We start from the raw sequence: 23,771 nt of genomic DNA, 5'->3' as shown, positions 1-23,771 counted from the left end.
ATGTAGAAAACTTGGATGTTTGTTTGGGATTTTTTTTAGAGTTGATTTTATTTTATTGATTGTCAGATTTATATTTGTCTTGTGAATAGTCTGATCAACTGTTTGCTTGCATGTTAATCAATTCCAAATCGACAGAGGAGGTTTTGATTTTGATCACTCTGATAATTAACATATTGTAAAACCGACTAGAAATAGAATTCGGTTTCAGTGTGCGGTTTGGGTGTAAACTGAATTTTTACAAATATTTAATGCATTCAAATTTGATTAGAATTACGAAAGATTAGTTCATCAATATTTGAATAGGTTTGATTGTTCTAGAAATAGTCCTTTGAACAAATTAGGAGAATTCCCGTGAATTAAGATTAAATCTGAGTCCTGAATCGACTACATGTTACAAAATTTGTTCGGTACCTACGTGTGTCTTGGTTGTCTTTGTCTTGATTATTTTTATCTTCAGTTATTTTTATTCTTATTTCTTAATCAGTTTTTATTTTATATTCTTATTTTATTTAATTCAAAATCCTTCTATTATTTTGTCTAGATTAAGTAAAATAATTAATTCTTGAGAATTGATTGCAGTCCCTGTGGGATCGATACTTGGACTCTCTGTCCACTTTACTATTACTTGACCTGGTGCGCTTGCCAGTAGATTTTTATCAAATCGATTTAGCCGGTCAAGTTTTTGGCGCCGTTTCCGGGGACTGTTTAGTTGATATTAGGATAGATTATTTGCTTGAGGCTAGACATTTTTTTTTTATTTCTATCTTTTCGTTCTTTTCGTTTTTTTTATTTTATTTTAATTTTGATTTTTTTTCTTTTCTTTTGCTTGTGAGGTACTTGGAGATGGATCATCATCAGGTGTTCACAAGATTTGGCCAGCAATACTTGGAGCCATTCTATGCTGTTTGGGGGAGATTCAATGATTTGGCGAACAGATTTCGATGCCATAAATTTTCGAGCTACACCCTCACTCAATTTTTTTATGGTGGTTTGGATGAGATTACAAGAAGTTGGGTGGATTATGGAACGTTGGCCACTGGCAGTAAATTGTTTAGAAGAGATGAAGACAGTGCGATGCACTTGTTAAATGATATGGCAGATTTTGACTACCATTGGCATTGTGATCCTTCACTGCAGGGTTGGAGTCACCAATATCCTCCAGATATCAACTCTAAAAATTTTGCGAACCAGCCACCGGAGCATCAAGAAAAGTGCATAGGGCGTTCCGAAGATTATGTGGCTCAGTTGGAAAATCTTGTGCGACAGCAGACAGAGTCAAATAAATTCTTAGAAAGCCGCATGAGTCTTTTGGATGAACAGATTGCGCTTCTTAGAGAACCAATTTTTGAGATCTATCAAGAGAGTGAAGTAACTGAGCCAGAGCATGAAGAAATCATTTTTGAGGAATCTTCTTGTGAAGAAGAGCCAAACGTAATAGTGGAGGAGGAAGAACTATACAAGGAGAGAGATTTTACCTCGTCAGTGGTCGTTTTATGTACACCGTTAGAAGAGATTTTAGCTATATTTCGTGCTACGTGGGTAACACTAATGAACATTCCTGTGGATTTATGACTTAAAACCTTGGAGGAGGGACCATAAGACTGATCTGTCAGGTGAAACGTGAGTACCTGGCGTAGCTGATGTCAGAATTTAGCATGTGGCTGATTAGTGAGTCTTGGGCCTTCAACATAGTAGGAACTACTTGTAGCTCCAAAACAAAAACAAAAAAAAACAATTCTTGAATTGGAAATTGCTTAGTGGCACTCAAGCAGAAAATCACTTATTGAGTTGGAAATTGCTTTCTCTCACATCCCTTACGATTGAATATCATGTGGCATTTTCGCTTTCCAATTTCTAGCATAATTGGTTGGCCGTAAGATGTCGTTTATGTATATTCGATGTAGGTTATTGCTCCCGAATAATGGTGGTATATATTTCTTGAAACCATTTCATGATTTATTCCCGTCTGGACTCTGGTGGATGACACAGTGACTGAGACTCTCCTAACAATTCGTTGTTCTTTTCCGCCAAGAAGACATGCGATTAGTTCGGAATATCTCAAAAATCCACGCACTTTATACTGTTGTTGTAGAGTTATATTCGATGCGTGAAAAGTGAAAAATGTTTTCTCAAGCATTTCCATCTCTGTGACTTCAAGTCCACAGAATTTTAATTGCGAGACTATTCGATACATCGCAGAATTATAATCACTGACTTTTTTAAAGTCTTGGAATCTCAACGTATTACATTCATCACGGGCGGTCGGAAGTATCACTTCCCTTATATGCTCAAATCTTTCTTTCAGCCCTTTCCATAAAGTTATTGGGTCTTTTTCTGTGAGATACTTACATTTCAACCCTTCATCAAGATGTCGGCGCAAGAAAATCATAGTTTTTGCTTTATCTTGTGAGGTTGATATATTATTTTCTTTAATGCTTTCACTTAGACCCAATGACTCAAGATGCATCTCAACATCAAGAGTCCATGGCATATAATTTTTTTCAGTGATATCGAGTGCAACGAATTCAAGCTTTGCCAAGTTTGACATGGTGGTACTAGAAAAATAACAATGGATTTTATTAGTTAATTTCTATTAATATGACAATACAAAATAATGGATAAACGATGAGTACAAGTAAGTGTACAAATAGAGAAAAAGCATGTGGTGGAAAATCGCTGGTGAGTACAAAACTCGTGAGCATGATGATTGATAAGTGCATTTTGTATGCATTATTTCATGTTATTTTTATGTTTATTTTGTGTGCATTCATATTATTTTTATGTGTTTTTATGTGTTTTAGTGCATGTGTGTGTATTTCACTCTTTGGGTTAATTTTGTAGGAAAATGGATTTTTGAAGAGTGAATTACGGAGCAGCCTTGATCGAAAAATCATATTTAATTTTAGAAATATTGAAATCCAATCTTCACTGTTCAGATTAAATTTAAAGATGTTTTGAAGCTGCTGTCAAAATTTCAGCTCAATCCGACGGCTAGATCTCGATATATGAATTTTTGAAAATTATAGCTCGGCGCAGATTTTTTGTACTGCGCGCGCGAGAATCAAGCTCGCGCGCGCGCGAGTCCGACGTACAGCCTTCTGTTTTTATGTGCTGCGCGCGTGCGAGGCCTATGCCGCGCGCGCGCGCGTGTTGGGGGCCATATGTGTTCCGAAAAATCCTTATTTTGAGAGGAAATTAACTGGTAGGCGTTTCGGACCATATATATAGAAGATATAACATATTTTTGAGGGTTTCGGAAGCTCGAGAGCGCAGACAACGCAAGAGGAGGTGGCTACAAGGCTTGGGAGAGAAGATTTCTTCTTTTTTTTTCTTCTTTTTATTTTTATTTTTGAATTATTGTTTTTAATTATTGAGTAGTTTATTTTCAACCAAGACGGCGTGATTGGGCCGAACAAATTTATGTAGAAAACTTGGATGTTTGTTTGGGATTTTTTTTAGAGTTGATTTTATTTTATTGATTGTCAGATTTATATTTGTCTTGTGAATAGTCTGATCAACTGTTTGCTTGCATGTTAATCAATTCCAAATCGACAGAGGAGGTTTTGATTTTGATCACTCTGATAATTAACATATTGTAAAACCGACTAGAAATAGAATTCGGTTTCAGTGTGCGGTTTGGGTGTAAACTGAATTTTTACAAATATTTAATGCATTCAAATTTGATTAGAATTACGAAAGATTAGTTCATCAATATTTGAATAGGTTTGATTGTTCTAGAAATAGTCCTTTGAACAAATTAGGAGAATTCCCGTGAATTAAGATTAAATCTGAGTCCTGAATCGACTACATGTTACAAAATTTGTTCGGTACCTACGTGTGTCTTGGTTGTCTTTGTCTTGATTATTTTTATCTTCAGTTATTTTTATTCTTATTTCTTAATCAGTTTTTATTTTATATTCTTATTTTATTTAATTCAAAATCCTTCTATTATTTTGTCTAGATTAAGTAAAATAATTAATTCTTGAGAATTGATTGCAGTCCCTGTGGGATCGATACTTGGACTCTCTGTCCACTTTACTATTACTTGACCTGGTGCGCTTGCCAGTAGATTTTTATCAAATCGATTTAGCCGGTCAAGTTTTTGGCGCCGTTTCCGGGGACTGTTTAGTTGATATTAGGATAGATTATTTGCTTGAGGCTAGACATTTTTTTTTTATTTCTATCTTTTCGTTCTTTTCGTTTTTTTTATTTTATTTTAATTTTGATTTTTTTTCTTTTCTTTTGCTTGTGAGGTACTTGGAGATGGATCACCATCAGGTGTTCACAAGATTTGGCCAGCAATACTTGGAGCCATTCTATGCTGTTTGGGGGAGATTCAATGATTTGGCGAACAGATTTCGATGCCATAAATTTTCGAGCTACACCCTCACTCAATTTTTTTATGGTGGTTTGGATGAGATTACAAGAAGTTGGGTGGATTATGGAACGTTGGCCACTGGCAGTAAATTGTTTAGAAGAGATGAAGACAGTGCGATGCAATTGTTAAATGATATGGCAGATTTTGACTACCATTGGCATTGTGATCCTTCACTACAGGGTTGGAGTCACCAATATCCTCCAGATATCAACTCTAAAAATTTTGCGAACCAGCCACCGGAGCATCAAGAAAAGTGCATAGGGCGTTCCGAAGATTATGTGGCTCAGTTGGAAAATCTTGTGCGACAGCAGACAGAGTCAAATAAATTCTTAGAAAGCCGCATGAGTCTTTTGGATGAACAGATTGCGCTTCTTAGAGAACCAATTTTTGAGATCTATCAAGAGAGTGAAGTAACTGAGCCAGAGCATGAAGAAATCATTTTTGAGGAATCTTCTTGTGAAGAAGAGCCAAACGTAATAGTGGAGGAGGAAGAACTATACAAGGAGAGAGATTTTACCTCGTCAGTGGTCGTTTTATGTACACCGTTAGAAGATACTTTTTTGCCATTGACGCCACCTCCACAGTATTACATCCTCTTTGAGCTTCAGCCTAGAATCAGAGTCTCTTTCCAAAGGAAAAATTTCATGCCGAGTACTGTTGGACCGACAAGCTTAAAATGCAAATATCACGCCAAGCTTGAGGGCGAAGAAATTCAAAACCCATACGTAGAATCGTATGATTCTTACTATAGGCGGCAGCCGCTCTTTGATGGTGGCTTCTGCATAGTCGGGCTATAGACTATAAATTTAGCGCTGACTGGGAGGCAACCCAGTGTTTTTGCTTTTTATTTTTATTTTGTTTTTGTTTTGTTTTGTTTTTATTTTTGTTTCTTTCCTATGCCAGTTGGTTGTGCCTGCCGATATTCTAGAATGCTGATACCGTCCCGAAGGATTCTTTCAAGAAGAAAGAGAATGAATCGAAAACCAGGGGAGTGTTATTTTTGTTTTCTTTGTGTTTTTGTTTTTCATTGCATTGTGTGTTTGTCTGCATTCTGTTCATTGTTCTGAAGCATTGAGGGCAATGCTTTGGATAAGTATGGGGGGGTAGAATAGTTTATTTGCATTGTTTGTGTTGCATCTGTCATGTTTCGTGTTTGTTTTCATATTGTTTGTTTAAGTTCGTTTGTGTTGTCTTGCATGAGTAGGATGAATCATAATAGCCAATGATGATGAAGTTTATTTGAAAATGGATTTTTGAGAAAAATTTGCTCTTGACTGGACATGAGAAACTGTAGGTTGAACCGTGAATATTTTTAAGCACTAATGTTAGACCAGTGAATTGTAGCGAAAAGTTTGATGAAGTTTCTGTCTGTTTGACCATTGCACGGCAATAGATGGTTTGTGGATTTTGATTGTGTTCTATGAATTTTGATGAGGCTCTAGTTTACACTTATGATCTTGGGCGCACCTAGAAAAAATTTATATACAATTCCATCCGGGCCTTGAAAGGATTAAAATCCTAAAAAAAAAAAAAAAATTAAATTTAAGGCTAAGTATGCGGGTAAAATGGGATTGATGCTCCATCCGGGCTATAGACGAGAGGATTAGAAAGAAAAAATAGAATGATTTTTCGTATCCTAGCCAGTTATAGCTAAGTCAGCGGGTAATTATTGGGGCTAATGCAATACCGGGTGCAAAATCCGGAGGTGTGTAATTCATTATCTCAAGGGAGGTGGGTTTAGTCTAGAGGTCGTTGGAAGGAATGAGCACTTGAAGAGTGAAACTTGCATTGACTTGTCATAGGTCGCTAAGCAGATTTGAGACGAATTCGGTCTAAGTTGTATGAAACTGGAATGACATTTCACACACATACGTTCACGTTAAACCGAAGGTGTATTATAAAAAGTTGAGAGCATGTCTGTGATTTTTTGTTGGTGATTGAACTTCTCAGAGGCTGTGCACATTCATGACTTGTCCTCACTTATGTTGTTGTTTGCATGTTGTTTTTGCATGTCTTGCTCGAGCGAGCAAGGTTTAAGTATGGGAGTGTTGATAAGTGCATTTTGTATGCATTATTTCATGTTATTTTTATGTCTATTTTGTGTGCATTTATATTATTTTTATGTGTTTTTATGTGTTTTAGTGCATGTGTGTGTATTTCACTCCTTGGGTTAATTTTGTAGGAAAATGAATTTTTGAAGAGTGAATTACGGAGCAGCCTTGATCGAAAAATAATATTTAATTTTAGAGACATTGAAATCCAATCTCCACCGTTCAAATTAAAGTTAAAGATGTTTTGAAGCTGCTGTCAAAATTTCAGCTCAATCCGACGGCTAGATCTTGAGATATGAATTTTTGAAAATTATAGCTCGGCGCAGATTTTTTGTACTGCGCGCGCGAGAATCAAGCTCGCGCACGCGCGAGTCCGACGTACAGCCTTCTGTTTTTATGTGCTGCGCTCGTGCGAGGCCTATGCCGCGCGCGCGCGCGTGTTCGGGGGTCATACGTGTGCCGAAAAATCCTTATTTTGAGAGGAAATTAACTGGTAGGCGTTTCGGACCATATATATAGAAGATATAACATATTTTTGAGGGTTTCGGAAGCTCGAGAGCGCAGACAACGCAAGAGGAGATGGCTACAAGGCTTGGGAGAGAAGATTTCTTCTTTCTTTTCTTCTTTTTATTTTTATTTTTGAATTATTGTTTTTAATTATTGAGTAGTTTATTTTCAACCAAGACGGCGTGATTGGGCCGAACAAATTTATGTAGAAAACTTGGATGTTTGTTTGGGATTTTTTTTAGAGTTGATTTTATTTTATTGATTGTCAGATTTATATTTGTCTTGTGAATAGTCTGATCAACTGTTTGCTTGCATGTTAATCAATTCCAAATCGACAGAGGAGGTTTTGATTTTGATCACTCTGATAATTAACATATTGTAAAACCGACTAGAAATAGAATTCGGTTTCAGTGTGCGGTTTGGGTGTAAACTGAATTTTTACAAATATTTAATGCATTCAAATTTGATTAGAATTACGAAAGATTAGTTCATCAATATTTGAATAGGTTTGATTGTTCTAGAAATAGTCCTTTGAACAAATTAGGAGAATTCCCGTGAATTAAGATTAAATCTGAGTCCTGAATCGACTACATGTTACAAAATTTGTTCGGTACCTACGTGTGTCTTGGTTGTCTTTGTCTTGATTATTTTTATCTTCAGTTATTTTTATTCTTATTTCTTAATCAGTTTTTATTTTATATTCTTATTTTATTTAATTCAAAATCCTTCTATTATTTTGTCTAGATTAAGTAAAATAATTAATTCTTGAGAATTGACTGCAGTCCTTGTGGGATCGATACTTGGACTCTCTGTCCACTTTACTATTACTTGACTTGGTGCGCTTGCCAGTAGATTTTTATCAAACCGATTTAGTCGGTCAATGATCATAATCGTTATGAAAAATATCCTTAGAAAAGCCAAAAACTCCATCTTCTTCTTTTTCGAAAAAAAACCAAGGAGAAAATGTTTTGAGATGAAGAATGAATTTTGGTGTGATTGAAAATGAGTTTGAGTGAAAATATTTATAGGCCAAAAACTAGCCGTTTGTGACCATTGGGGGTAAAGAAAAATCGAGTATGTGTTGAATAAAAATTTGTGATAATGATACAATGCATATAATGATAATCATAATTAAATAATTATGTATATCATATCACATTATTATAAGATCGATGTCGTAGACAGCCTTTTATATAATATTGTGAAATTATACCAATATAGTTAGTATAAAGTCAGGTATAGTATAGTATATCATATCATATTATTATAAGATCGATGTAATAAACAACTTTTTATATAATAACATGACATTATACAAATATGATTATAATGTTTAAAAACCTTAGAAGCTTTTATACTTGTCGTATCCCTTACCGAGAGTGTGGAATGTCGTCTTAACATCCTCCCAAGATTTATAACAAGTTTTTTAAAAAATTCATAACATGATATTATATATTAATATATACACAATAAAAATATATAAACAGTAAAATAAAAATTCTTACTTGTTGAATATTTTTTACTTCTTGTATTTTGGAGCGTCAGAAATTATAAAAAACCTTCGAGCGATCGTGCTGATAACGTGTTGTGAAAAATAAAATTTATTAAACTCAAAAACTCAAAATATTCTCAAACTCCACACTTTAAATTTATTCTCTCAAATTGTGTTTTTCTACACAAATGGAGAGACCTATTTATAGATCTCAATGAAAGATTAGTCCAAAAATTAAATCATCATCATCTACATCATCACACACTAATTTTCAAAATAATACAACTCAATTTTCAACAATTCTAATATAATATAATATAATATATTTTCAACAATTTTAATATTTTTTTCTACATATTATTAGTGATGGTGGCAGCAGGGCGGATTTTGCTAAACCCGAAACCCGTCCCGCCTCGGCCTTAAAAACCCGGCGGGTTTAAAGCGGGTTGGACCAGCCAAACCGATCAAAATGGGATAAGAGAAAAACAGTGAAGTTGAGTTCAGAAAATGCACGAATTAAAAAGTTTGTTACCTTAATTCTAACTGGAGTTTTCACCGACGAAGATCTCGATTCTCGATTCTCGAAGGCTTCTGGAAAATCGAAAATCGCTTGAGCTTGAGTCCTTGACGGCTTGATCTCGATTCACGAAGGCTTCCGGAAAAATGAAAATCTCTTGAGCTTTGGCCTTTGAGTGACGGCTTGATTCTTGATTCTTGATTCTTGAAGAAGAGAAGACTACAAGGGGTAGAGGCCGACCAAATACGGCGTGAAATGTGAATAGGGAAATAGAGAGGATTGAGAATTAGGGCAACATTTTTTTACTGATATTGCGTATCTATATATATATTTATTATTATATATATATATATACTTATTATTTGTTTTATAATATATATATAATATCTGGGGCGGGTTCGGGCTGGGTTACCTAAAACCCGCTACCAGCCCCGGACGCGCTTTCAGACCCGTTGACCGGGTCTGGATCCGTCCTGGGACTCGTTTGACCGGGTTTTAACCCGTCCCATTAGGGGTGGGTTTGATGGGGAGCTGGGTTTTAACCCGGCGCATTGCCATCCCTACATATTATCGTCATATATTTTGTTAAATATCCACCATTTCCTCCGTACATTTTTTTTACATAATTTTTCAATTTTTTTTATAAATAAAATATAAAATAAGTTTATTTTTTTAATGTATGTTTAACAAAACTATTTTTTTGTATATATATATAACTATTACATTACATTCATATTATTATATTTTTTTTTAATTTTGACAATAAAAGGATGTTCATATACAAAACACATCAACATTTACTTTAAAATAAGTTCATTCAAACACTTTAACTACTTATTTTTAAATAGTAGGTCTCTTTGTGAGACAGTCTCACAGATATTTATCTACGAGACGAGCCAATCAATCATACTCACAATTACAATCAAAAGTAGAATATAAAAAATAATATTTTTTTTATGATTGACCAAATAAAAGATCTTTGCCACAAAATTGATCCGTAAAATTTTTTCCATTATTTTGTGATTTTTAAAATAAATGAACAAGCACCCGGACGAAAATGGGAAAAATGAGGGATATAGATTTGGTCTTGGTTTTAATTCAATAAATAAACCTCTGAACAGTGTTATTAAAATCGGACCGAACCGGCCGGTTCGACCGGTTCGACCGGGAACCGGTCGCCGGTCCGGTCCGGTTCTCTTCTAAGAACCGGAAAACCGGTCCAACCGGTCAGAACCGATCAAAACCGATCAAGAACCGGTTGGACCGGTCAATAACCGGTTCAACCGGTTGAACCGGTTGAACCGGTTTTCCGAATTTTTTTTATTTTATTTTGAAAATTTAAATTTTTATTTTTAAAACTTTAAATTTAATTTTTTTTATGTATATACATTATTATTTAAAATTTTTACTTCATTAAAAAAATTTATTTTAATAGTTATTTGTTTTTTTAAAATTAAATATTTCATTATTTAAATAATTTATAACTATAGTTGATATTTTGAATATATTAACATCTTTATTTAGCTTTCAAATTATGACAAATATATATTTTTTTGTCTATTTAAATATATTTTTGAGTTTTTAAAATTCAAAATATATTATTTATTATATTATATTATATAAACGATTTTTCGGTTGGACCGTCCGGTTAAAACGGTCCAACCGGTTGGACCGTTTGTTTTAGGTAGACCGGTTCGATCACCGGTCCAATTATAAAAACACTGCATCTGAATAAAAAATATTATTTTCTCTCTCCTGCGTTTTCCATTCTTCTTTACTCCTTTTTTTTCTTCTTTTCTTTTTCGTATTTTTTCTTTTTTAGAATTGGGTTGACCCAAAGCAGTCGACCCAAGCCTTGGTCGACCCGCCCGCTTTGGTCGACCCAGGCTTGGGTCCACCCAAATCGTATATATATTTTGTTGTTTAGTATTATTATTAAAAATATTGATGGTCTAGTGGTTAGAATTCAGGGAAAAAGGGTGAGACCCATATTCGAATCCTAGGGAGAAAGAAGGGATGGGATGATTGATTTTTTTTTTCCAAAAATACCCTAACTCTTTGACTGAATTAAAAAGTCAAAAATTTCTTTTATCAAAAATACTTTTATCTTTTTATTGAATTAAAAGCAAAATCAGACCTATTTAAATATATATTTAAATCAGGCCAGGGCATGTCTCAAATATAAAAATATCGAAAAACTTTGTAATACTGTCATTAGCTTGAGAAGCCATTGGAAGAGAAAATGTCGGCCCGATTGCTGAAAAAGGTGCTTAACGAGCAAGCACCACCGCATCCTCACCTCAACTCCGATGATTCCGACGATTCCGGCGCCGCCCCTGTACGGCGGCCAAATTCTTTCAATCTCCTTCAGGACGACGACTCCACCGCCTCAGACCAGGTCAAATTTTTATTGTTATTTATTTTTTAATCATTATTCTCACAATTTTGTTTCCCCTTCTTCTTTCTTGCTGCTATTGTTACTTAAGCCTGAATCTTGGACTAATTACTGTATGAGAACAAAGAGGAGGATTCGTGAATTTGTGCTTTGGGTGGAGACTCTATGCGGAGTAATCAATTTTAAGTTTCGAATTGAGGATATAGGGAAATTTTGGGTGCCCGTGGTACAACCTGGAAGAATTTTGTTCACAATCATACCTCGCTGGACGCGAAAATCATAAAATTTTGTTTTCCTACAATCTTTTGTTAATGATCGAGCTCGGTAGAGATTTTAGCTATATTTCGTGCTACGTGGGTAACACTAATGAACATTCCTGTGGATTTATGACTTAAAACCTTGGAGGAGGGACCATAAGACTGATCTGTCAGGTGAAACGTGAGTACCTAGCGTAGCTGATGTCAGAATTTAGCATGTGGCTGATTAGTGAGTCTTGGGCCTTCAACATAGTAGGAACTACTTGTAGCTCCAAAACAAAAACAAAAAAAAACAATTCTTGAATTGGAAATTGCTTAGTGGCACTCAAGCAGAAAATCACTTATTGAGTTGGAAATTGCTTTCTCTCACATCCCTTACGATTGAATATCATGTGGCATTTTCGCTTTCCAATTTCTAGCATAATTGGTTGGCCGTAAGATGTCGTTTATGTATATTCGATGTAGGTTATTGCTCCCGAATAATGGTGGTATATATTTCTTGAAACCATTTCATGATTTATTCCCGTCTGGACTCTGGTGGATGACACAGTGACTGAGACTCTCCTAAGAGGAGTCCTGAGGCTAACTAAGTCTTAAAACCTGATGCTCGTTCGTTGTGCTCTTGGTTCTCGTATAGTCGGATAGGTTGTGATGTAGACTTCCTTTCTTTTCTGGATCTATAGATTTTTATCGTGTTAAATAGAAACTAGCGAGAAAAATAAGATCATTCACTTAACACAGCTCAGAGAAAGAAAGGAGTTAAATGTATAGATAGCTGTCAGAAATTTATGACATATTTGTCACTCCGGGAAGCAAAACACTTAATTCCTGCAATTGATGCCATTATAGCACCATTGTTAAAGCACGTCTATGTTCAAAAGCTCCAACTGTTTATTAATTGAACTTGGCGTTGTCCGCTTCAAAATGTGTGAAGCTATACTTCAGTACCGGCTTTGTAATGAGTCTAATGACTAGAAGTTGTGATGGAAGCATTTTCAAAGTGCACATGTATTTCAATCATATTCAAAGGCAGGGTATTTTTTATTTCTCCTGAAATTCATGCCTATAACCGCATCTCTTTTGTATGCTTAAATCGTTAAATGGAAAAATGCTTTTCTTTATGTTTTGTTAATGAGATTGCTGTTAGAAATTTTTGTTGGTTTAAATGCCAGTTTATCTGCAGGAAAAGGGTAACATTGTTGACGAGACTTCAAATTGTGACGGTGGTGATCATGCCTCAACACTTAAAGCTGCAGATTCAAAGCCAAGTGCCAAATCAAAGAAACAGAAAAAGAAGAAGAAGAAGAAGAAAACCAAGGAATTAAGCATTGAAAATGATGAATTATCTTCTAATCAGTTGTTAGAAAACCTTTCTCTGGAGACTAGCTCTTTTAACAGTAGCCATCAACAGATTTCTTCTCGTATGACAAAACTGAAGCCGGTAAAAGCAAATAGTGGTGGCACGGTGAAGAAGCAGTTCAACTCCTTTATCTTACTGGTTGATCCGAAATTTCTGAAGGCAGAAAATGAGTTGCGTAGGATATTTGGTTACAAGGTAGTTAATTCATATGAAAGAAGTCATTCATCTGTAAATTCTAGGCAGATTCATGGTGGGAGACGAGGGACTCATAACCTTAGACGGACTATTCTTGTTTCTCCGTCTGAACACTGGCCACGATGGGATGGATCTTTGTCCATGGAACTGCTTGAGACTCGAGATGGCGTCCACTATTTCAGGTAGTTGCCGTTTTGGTTTCGATATGAATTCTTTTCTTTTGAAGATGCTGAAATTAAGTCTATTTTATTATTGGAGATGCTGCAGAAATATGGGCATTATATATGGCCCATTAAAGTGTGTGCATAGTGTAAAACATGGATATCATCAGGAAATGGTGTTTGGGAAGGATTAATAAACAAAAGTTTCAACTCCTGAAAAAAAAAAATTAGATTCTAGTCAATGTTCTCTCATCATATTTAGAATTCTTGCGAGACATAATTGCAAGTGCAAGAAAGTCTTGTGCCAATTTGAATCCATGGAATACCCACCTCATAGACTGAACTCTGATTAGGAATATTATTGCAAGTTTTTTTGCCGTTTGTTGTCATCTGTTTTTCTGGTTGCTAATTTGTGCCATGAAATGTTGAATACAACTTCATAACAGTTTTTGGTCCGTGCCACTTAGGTATGTGCATTCATCATCATATTCCCAAGCACAGAAAGCTTTTGAGGCTGCAAAGGCTATGCACGATCTTAACGGCATTGCAAGTATTTTGACGTACCATCCTTATCATATAGACTCGTTAATGACATTGGCGGACTATTTCAAATTCACGGGCGAACACCAGATGTCGGCTGATGCTATTGCGAAGTGTCTCTATGCAATGGAATGTGCATGGCATCCACTATTTACTTCCTTGCAGAATGGCCAGCTAAAGTATGTTCATGAGACGAACAAACCATTCTTCTCACTACTTTTCAACCACATGAAAAACATGGACAGACGCGGCTGCCACAGATCTGCCCTCGAAATTTGTAAGCTGTTGCTTTCTTTAGATTCGGATGATCCCGTTGGCAGCATGTTCTGTATCGACTACTATTCTTTAAGAGCCGAGGAGTATGCCTGGTTGGAACATTTCTCCGAGGAATATACAGGTGATAATTCCCTGTGGCTATTTCCTAATTTTTCTTTCTCACTTGCCGTGGCAAGATTTTACCTCGAACAAACTGAAAGTTCAAATGACGGGCAAGTGGATGCTCGAAGAGCTGGTTCACTTGATCTCATGAAGCAGGCCTTGATGCTTCATCCATCAGTATTAAAAAAATTGGTTGCCAAGGTACCCCTTAAGGATCGGATGTGGACAAGTGTGGTTGAGCATAGTTTCTTTCGATCAGAGGAATTGGGAAATCTTTCCCTGGATCACTTGATTACTATATACGTTGAGAAAAGTTACCTGATATGGAGGCTGCCTGATCTGCAGAAGCTTATACTCGACTCTGCACGCTTGGTAATTGAGACGCTGAAGGACCAAGGAAGCATTGCTAGGGACTGGGCTTGCGTGAGGGAAGAAGCCTTTTCGTCTGAGAAGAACGAGTGAGCATCCTGTTGTTTCTACGATCATCATTGAATGAATCTCCCATAATTTGTGCTTGCTAAAGATTTTATTGCTCTTCCTTTTTGCTTCTTTTTCAGGTACTCTCACTTGCTGATATCTGATTTCTCGGATACTACACCAACAATGCCACCTGATAACTTGCAGGACTTCATCGTCGACCAGAGGGCGGTAGTGAATGACCAGCAGCTTCCGAATATTCATGAAGACCACGTGTTCCGTGATGTTGCAGATCGAAATGCACTCGCTGTTTTGTTCGAGTCCATTCTACCGTGGGTGCATTATGGAACCGAAGATGGTGAGGTTCTCCACCCCGACCAGCCCGATGAAGATTAGATGTCTTTTTTTAACTCTATCTGAGCTATAGAAGAAATCAAGATTTTTCTGTGATTGGAGAATGCTCCATCTTCATGTTTATGATTTGTTAATTTTATATAGTTTCGAGGATCTTAAATAATAATGAAAATTATTGATTTTCCCTTCTCGCAGTTTGTGTATCAACCTCGTCGATATTGGCTAACAAATATGTCTAGTTTTGGAAGAAAAAATTGCAACTTATCCAACCCTATAGAAGCATTTTCTTTGTAAAAAAAGTTCAAAATCAATGTCCTCTTTCTTGGTAATTTTATAATAAAAATGCAATCATGGTATATTATATTATATACACAAACCACATTACAATTTTTTTTAAAAAATAAAGAAAGAAAGAAAGAAAAACATTCACGATTTTAAAAAGGATTGGACACTTTTGAGGGTGGGACACAAACTATTTTATGGACACTTTCGAAAAACTTTAAAAACGTTTTTTTTTTTTTTAGACTAACTTTAAAAAGGTTTTTTTTTTAAGAGAACTTTAAAAAGGTTTTTGAGTTACAAAAGTGGATGATTTCATTTCGTCCCTCCATCATTTATAATTTTAAATATTTTATTTGAATTAAAATAATAACACTTATAAGATTAAAAAAATGATGTTAATAGTATTCTTAAAATAATTTAAACACAATTTTACAATAGTTTCTTTTAGTTAAAGGTTTTTAGTTTAATAATAGTTATTTTCTTACAATCATAGTTGGATTGTATTATATATTTTTAATTTATCGTGGTTGTTTTTTTTTTTTTTTTTTTGAACAACGATATTGAATAAATGATACAATTTATTTAAAATGATACGACAATAATACAAGAGAAATAAAACGTACACGGAAAATGGTTGAACAAATAATATGACTAATAATACAAGGATACACAATTTGGCCTTCCTACTTTCTCTCTTCCAAGCAAAAGAACACAATTTGGTTATCTAGTAGAGTGGCTCTCCAGCAGAATCAATGGTTGGGGCAGCAAGTTGCTATGTCATGTTTTTGGATTCCTAAGGCAACATGCAATTCGATTGAGAGAGAATGCGCTAATTTTCGGTGGGGTATGAAAAATGAAAAAAAAAGATGCATTGGAAGACGTGAGAATCGCTATGTAAACCAAAATGTTTGGGAGGATTGGGATTTAGCTAGAAAACTTAATGTCTTCAATCAAGCATTGCTAGCCAAACAAGTACGGAAAATTCTCAGAAATCCCGCATCTCTGGTAGCACGGGTCCTTAAAGCCCGATATTTCAGACACTCGGATATCATGCTAGCGAAAATCGGCTCTAACCCATCGTTAGTGTGGCGGTCGTTGCTTTGGGGAAGAGATTTCTTAGAGAAGGGTATATGTTGGAGGATCGGTGATGGGAGATCAGTAGACATATTTCGTGACAAGTGGATATATACCATGGTTCCGAGATAAGCTCACACCCAACAGTGTTCAACTCCCGAAAGGAACTAAAGTAGAGGCGCTGACAGTTAATCACCAATGGAATGAGGACCTAATTCATATGTCTACCCTAGCTATGTCGCGGATGAGATTCTAAACCTACCTCTATTCAATAGGGAGCTGAGCAACACAAGTTTATGGAAATTTGATACTAAGGGCCAGTTCTCAGTACAGAGTGGTTATAGAGTTGGGATTGGACTACATGACACACCTGAAAGCAGTCAAGCTCGACTATGGTACAACGATGGTGGCAGTTTGCATGGTCTCTCTCTTCCACCAAAACTCTATCTATTCTTGTGGAGAGTATTTCACAATATTATTCCGAAAGGCACCAACCTCGGGATACATCATGTGTCGGCCCCGTATTGGTGTCCTCTCTGCCGTCATTTCGAGGATTCTACTTGTCATGTAATTTTCTATTGCCCTCAAGTAAGGGATTTCTGGACGAGCAATGATGTTTGGATAAGGCTGAAACAATATAGGAGCTATGATATACAAGCGATTTGTTGGTGGTTATTGGACAATATAAGCCGATTGAAAGCTGAGGAATTTGTTTGCCAGGCTTGGATGGTTTGGGGAGTTAGATGTCGGGTTGTGCATAATAATTAGACAAGTGAATCCCAGGTTGCAATCTCTAGCGCTAACAGCCTCCTCGAACATTATCATGAAGCAATGCAGATGAGAGATCTGGTGCGTCCTTCGACGATCTACTCATGGACTCCTTCGCCACATGGTCAACTTCGGGTGGACGTAAATGCTAGCTTTCATGAGGAGGCAAATCGGTGTGGTGTAGGGGGAGTGATTCACAATCACGAAGGTAGGTTGCTGGCAGTATTTGGGCGATCATTCACAAAATCGGAGTCAGTGGTGATGGGTGAATTATTTGCTATCCGATAAGGACTCAGAGTCATCCAAGATAATGATCTTCAACAAATCTTTGTATCTTCAGACTCACTCACTCTTGGCAGTGCATGCTCTCACGAATCCCCTGGGTGATCTGAGCTATGTTGGGTTATTTGCTTCGGAGATAAAGACGTTAATGTTTGCTTTGAATATTATTTCTATATTTCATGCCCGGAGAACGGCTAATGAAGTGGCTCACTACTTGGCAAAATTTGTATATTCCTTCGATCCCCTGCACCTTTTCTGTGAGTGTCCGAGAGTTATCTATCTTGGCTAGTTAATCTTGTAATGAGATACAATAATTGCTATTAATAAACAAGTTTTCATGTAAAAAATAATAATAATACAAGGATACACAGACACACGCATATGTATATGTTGATCATTGATAATAATAAATATAATTATTAAAACTAACATGATAAGAACTTTGAAATGAATTATGAGATTGGATGCCTTAGCCTTGTAAGCTGCTACAAGAATAAAAAAAACAGAATCATATGCATTAAAATTAAGTACTAAAAAACAAATATTTGAGTAGAAAAAACGAGAACATCCATTTGGTTGAGTCGTTGGAATCATGTATTTCAGTCAACCATGAGTACTATGGAGATTCTCACTGGGGCATAGGCGAGTTGGTAAAGCCTAAGGTGACGTGAAAAAAAATTCTCCAATTTTACGGGTTCGATCCTCGTGTGGAGCATATTCTCTGATAAAATATTATGGAGGTATGCTCTGGGGGTTGGCCATGTTGCTCCCTCCCTCAAGTCCCTGTCGCTCATGCACATCCCTCGATTTAATCCCCGCATGAGCCAATGAGCCTTTGACTCATGTGGGATGAGTTTTTCTTCGGGGTCAACCCTTTTAACAATGAGTACTGCGAAGATCAAAGCCAAGAGACGAGATTCAAATGACCAAATCTATTCTTCTTCTTAGGCGATGGTAGCGGGACTTGGGATGAAAAAGAGCGAGAGGAAAATTAGGATTATCAGAAAGGATTTTTGAGAGAGAATGACCCATTTACAACATAACCCAATTCATTATCCGTTTGACTCGTGTTTTTTTTTTCCAAAAAATAAAATTAAAAAACACCTCAGAATTGTTTTTAAAAAACTACTTAAAAAACTTTCTCCCTGTGAAAAACTTTCGCCTTATCAATTTGTGCAATGTGTGCTACAAAATCGTTGCACGTGTTCTGACCAACCGTCTACGTCCCATTCTCATGCAGATTATTAATGAGTTTCAGAGTGATTTTATCCCGGGAAGGTTGATCTCCAACAATATCATCTTGGGTTTTGAGATCCTGCACTGGATTCGTAGTAGGAAAGTGGGGAAGAAAGGTTTCGCTACGCTTAAACTTGACATGAGCAAAGCATACGACAGAGTCAAATGGAGTTTCCTTGAAGATATCATGTTAAAATTGGGATTTTCCGCCAGTTAGGTCGAGAGAATCATGAAGTGTGTTCGAACTATAAGTTACGCATTTTCTGTGAATGGTGATACAGTTGGTCATGTTATGCCAGGGCGAGGAATCCGACAGGGAGATCCCCTATCACCCTACTTATTTGTGTTGTGTGTGCATGGTCTTTCATCGTATCTTTTATCAATGGAGGAGCGTAAGTTATTAATAGGTGTCTGTATCACTTCAACTTGGCCTGTCATTTCTCATATTTTTTTCGCAGATGATAGTCTTCTGTTCTTCAAAGCCTCGGGTGGAAGACTGCTCTGTAATAAAAAATTCTATGAAAAAGCTTCGGGTCAGCTTATCAACTTGGATAAATCCTCGCTGTCTTTCAGCCCAAACACCAATGCCCAATTAATTGAGTGGATCAAAACAAGGCTGGAAATCCCGGTAGTACATGTACATGAGGTCTATCTTGGTCTGCCGGTATTCTCAATGAGAAATAAAAAACTTCAGTTCCGGTATTTGGTGGAGCATGTTTGTAAGAGGATTCAAGGGTGGAGTTCTAATATGTTCTCGATGGGTGGCAAGGAAAATCTGATTAAATCAGTTATTCAGGCGATCCCTACTTACGTTATGTCATGCTTTCACATTCCTAAAGCCATATGTGCGGAAATCGAACAAGAATGCTGATAAGTGCATTTTATGCACTTAATTTATATATATTTTGACTTGGCTTTTGTGATGTATTTAGTGGATATTACGCATATTTTTGTGAGTTGCAAGGATTGGAGCAAAAATAGCTATAAGAAGCGGAAGGATGAATTTTGGAGCAACAATTTCAGAAAATTACTGAGAATTATTGAGACATCCAAATCCGATCTTTACCATTCATAATAAAATTTAGGATGTTTTGAAGTTGCTGTCAAAATTTCAGCTTAATCCAACGGTTAGTTTGGGAAATATGATTTTTTGAAAATTGTCGCGCATTGCATAACAACACATGCAAGAGTAGGGCACGCCCTCGCTGTTTCCTAGCGCGCCCGTGCCATCCCTGGACGTAAAAAGAAGTGTAAATTCGAGGCTCAGGCGCGCCCTCACCACTCTACTGTGCGCCCGCGCTATCGCAAAGTCAGATTTTGTAATTTTTTGGGAAGAAGACTTTGAGACTTTTTCGGGCTTTTTTTGACGGGCTACGAGGACATATAAAAGAGATTTCAAAGACACAATAGGAGGGGGGCAGCCGCACAAATCTAAATCACACAACACACGCACAAGGAAGAAGAGATTTAGGGAGGAAAAATCTGCACAACAACGTGAAGAAGAAAATTGGAAAAGTTCAAAGACGAAGGACGCGGAAGCTACTTTGGATTTGTTTTTCTTTCCCGTTTCTTATTAAATTGGAATTGATGTTTAGTTTCATAAACATGAATTGTGTTTATCTATTTTTTATCATGGACTAATTTTTTAGAGTCTAGAGGTCGGATGGAACCTGGTGTAGACACTTTCATGAATTTTTTATTTTATTGAATTGAGTTTCTTCTATATTAATTATTTTTCTAGAATTGATTGTCTTTTAAATTATCTGATAAATAATTGAATTGTTATATTTATTTGAAATCTGGCACTCGAGAGAGGGGATTTTGAATAGGACCATTAGAAAATACACTGTTAATTATTTATATAGCTCGGGAGAGAGTATAATTTTAACAGAGCTTTTAAAAAAAACATTGTTTTGTGATAGATCACTGCAAGTAGATTCTTAATAGGGATATTGGAATTGAATTGTAGTTGATAAAAATTATTTGTTGCTCGGGAGATGGAAATAATAAACTTAAGTGTTCTTGGCTATTAATTGACTGGAATTCATGAAACTAAATTAATTAGGATTGATTGTTGTTGAAACCAGGTGAAATCTAAACCTCTAGACCATTTTTCCTCCGATTGATTTTTATCTGAAAGTTGTGTGCGTGCTATTAAAAACTCATTGATTATTTTATTCTGCAAAATTCTGAGATTTTGATTTTCTAGATAAATTTTAGATTATTTTAATTACAAGCACTGAATATTTTCATTTTACTCTCTGAGGGAACGATACTTGATTTTTCACTATATTAAAACTTGGTACTCGTACGCTTGCGAGTAATTTTCACAACAAGTTTTTGGCGCCGTTGCCGGGGAGTAAATTTTGATTATTTTTTAATCTTGTTACCAATTAGTCTAGATTTTAATTTAGAGTTTTTATTTTATTTTAAGTTACTAATTGATTTCTTCTCATTTTTAATTACAATCTATGTGATGATCTCAAAGTGCGAATTCCTTACTTTTTGATCCGGAGATCGAGCGCACTGCACGTGCTTTAAGAAGAATTAGAAGATAAGAAGTCAATAGAATGGCTGAAGAGAATGTAAATCAAGCTCCCCTGGTGCCAATTATAGATCACTTCCGGCCGACGATCCAGGCTCACTATTATGGAATCGCTCGAGGGACCATTAACGCTAACAATTTTGAGCTAAAGCCGGCTTTGATCAACATGGTTCAACAGAACCAATTTAATGGGAGCGCCACTGCTGATCCTCACCTATACCTACGCACTTTATTGGAGATAACCGATACAGTAAAAATTAATGGTGTGTCTGAAGATATTATACGCTTACGCTTGTTTTCGTTTTCTCTCAGGGATCAAGCAAGGAGTTGGTTGCAGTCACTGCCGCTAGGAAGCATCACTACATGGGAGGAGATGACAGAAAAATTTCTTGCAAAATATTTTCCTCCTGCCAAATCCACCCAACTGAAGATTGAAATCAGCACCTTCAGGCAGATGGACACTGAACAACTCTATGAGGTGTGGGAAAGGTACAAAGATTTGCTTAGACGTTGTCCTAACCATAAATTTGCAGATTGGGAGCAAATAGAATTATTCTAAAATGGGTTGAATGCGCCTACGAGGATGAATGTGGATTCTGCTTCTTGAGGTACTATTTTTGAAAAGGACCCCGCTCAAGCCTATGATATGCTGGAACAAATGACGATCAATAGTTTTCAACGGCCATCTGAGCGTATGGGAGTCAAGAAGCCAGTTGGAGTGTATGCAGTAGATCCTCTCACATCTATCACTGCTCAATTATCTGCACTATCTGCGTGGAATAAAGGGAGTGTTGCAAAACCAGCAGCAGGTGTGCCGGGTGCAATGGACGAATCTCACTACCATGAACAAGCCCAGTACATAAATCAAAGAGGTTATGGAGGCTATCGAGGTAACCCTGTCCCTAATACTTACCATCCTAGCTTGCGAAATCATGAAAATTTTTCTTATGCTAACAACAAAAATGTGCTGAATCCTCCTCCGGGGTTCAATACAAACAAGGATGAGGGTAAGCCTTCTTTGGAAGATGTGGTTAGTACTTTTGTGCAGGAATCTTGTAAAAGGATGGCGAGGACTGAGACTCGCCTGGACAGCTTGGAGACACACATGGCCAACATAGGTGCTGTATTGCAATCCATGGAGACTAGCATTGGGCAGTTGTCGAACACACTGAAGGATAACAACAGAGGCCAATTTCCGAGCAACACTAAGGTAAATCCAAAGGAGCAGTGTAATGCCATAGAGTTGAGGAGTGGAAAAGAAGTTGGAGTCCAGGAACATGCAACTGATATAGAGAAAGAGAAGGAAGTCGAGGAGAAAGAGATTGAGCCTGAACTTAAATAGAAACCGATGTACAAACCTCCTCTTCCATTCCCCCAAAGGTTCAAGAAGAAGGCAGTGGACGAGCAGTTCTCAAAATTCTTGGAGATTTTCAAGAAGATACATATCAACATCTTTTTTGCTGATGTTTTGGCACAAATGCCGAATTATGTGAAGTTTATTAAAGAGGTGATGTCCAAGAAAATGAGGCTGCAAGAGAATGAGGTGGTGAGCTTAACTGAAGAATGTAGTGTTGTGCTCCAAAAGAATATGCAACAAAAGCTGAAGGATCCAGGAAGTTTTACTATTCCTTGCACTATTGGTTCTTCTTATTTTAATAATGCACTTTGCGATCTAGGAGCTAGCATTAATCTGATGCCTTTGTTTGTTTTCAGGAGCTTAGGACTTGGCGAGGTGAAGCCCACAATGATTGCATTGCAGCTAGCTGATAGATCTATCACATATCCGCTTGGAATCATTGAAGATGTTTTGGTAAAAATAGATAAATTTATTTTTTCGGCGGATTTTGTTGTGCTAGCTATGGAGAAGGATGCAAATATGCCACTGATATTGGGGAGATCTTTCTTGGCCACTGCTGATGCCAAGATTGAGGTGAAGAATGGTGAGTTGTTGATGAGTGTGGATGGTGAAAGAGTTATTTTTAACATATTCAAGAAATCAAGTAATCCACCCATCAAAGAATTATGCATGATTGAGAGAGTTGTGAAGCTGGATGGCCATCCCAAACTTGTTCATGAGGTAGATTCAAAGAAAAATGATCTGAAGGTGCTAAAGAAGAAGAAGAAAACGAAAAAAAAATCAAAGTTTAAAAATGTTGTTGAATATATATGGAGGGTGAAAGCGAAAGGGAAGACCCTCAACAAAGCGAAACCGGGCTAGAATTGGAATACAGTCGGGCTATGGACTATAAACTAAGCGCTTCTTGGGAGGCAACCCAAGCTAGTTTTTATGCGTTTTTTATTTTCTTTTAGTTGTTTTTGTTTTTATTTTTTTCATGAGGAAACTATACATTACTAATGATTTTGAATTGTGTAGGTGAAAAAGTATGGAGCTGAAAGAGTTTAGGAACCACCCCTGATGAAGAGTTTTGAGTGATTAAGATGGTGTCGAGTACTGACGCTTGGTGCCTAAGGTATGTGTCCCTTGTTTTTAATAAATACTGTACATTGAGGACAATGCACAATTTAAGTTTGGGGGGGATTTTTAAAAAATTGTGAAAATCTAAATTTTTTTATGAGTTAGT

The 23,771-nt window shown here is 36.5% G+C and overlaps 1 protein-coding gene across 1 annotated transcript; it reads left to right on the top strand.

Annotated features, from left to right (window-relative positions):
* Window positions 1-11,135: 11,135 nt before the first annotated feature.
* Window positions 11,136-15,196, top strand: LOC140871627 (uncharacterized). Its single transcript, XM_073274225.1, has 4 exons — window positions 11,136-11,343; window positions 12,781-13,334; window positions 13,781-14,689; window positions 14,789-15,196. The coding sequence occupies exons 1-4, from the start codon at window positions 11,188-11,190 to the stop codon at window positions 15,042-15,044; spliced, it is 1,875 nt and encodes a 624-aa protein (XP_073130326.1). The 5' UTR covers window positions 11,136-11,187; the 3' UTR covers window positions 15,045-15,196.
* The last annotated feature ends 8,575 nt before the right edge of the window (window positions 15,197-23,771 follow it).

The sequence above is a fragment of the Henckelia pumila genome, unplaced genomic scaffold (assembly GCF_033568475.1).
Source record: "Henckelia pumila isolate YLH828 unplaced genomic scaffold, ASM3356847v2 CTG_461:::fragment_3, whole genome shotgun sequence".
In the NCBI taxonomy this organism is placed as follows: domain Eukaryota; kingdom Viridiplantae; phylum Streptophyta; class Magnoliopsida; order Lamiales; family Gesneriaceae; genus Henckelia; species Henckelia pumila.
This window is presented reverse-complemented; position numbering and strand designations above follow the sequence as displayed.

Coding starts and splice junctions, on each gene's coding strand:
- LOC140871627 (XM_073274225.1), top strand. CDS start 11,188: ATGTCGGCCCGATTGCTGAAAAAGGTGCTTAACGAGCAAGCACCACCG. Junction 13,335..13,780: donor GATGGCGTCCACTATTTCAG/GTAGTTGCCGTT, acceptor CGTGCCACTTAG/GTATGTGCATTCATCATCAT. Junction 14,690..14,788: donor TTTTCGTCTGAGAAGAACGA/GTGAGCATCCTG, acceptor CTTCTTTTTCAG/GTACTCTCACTTGCTGATAT.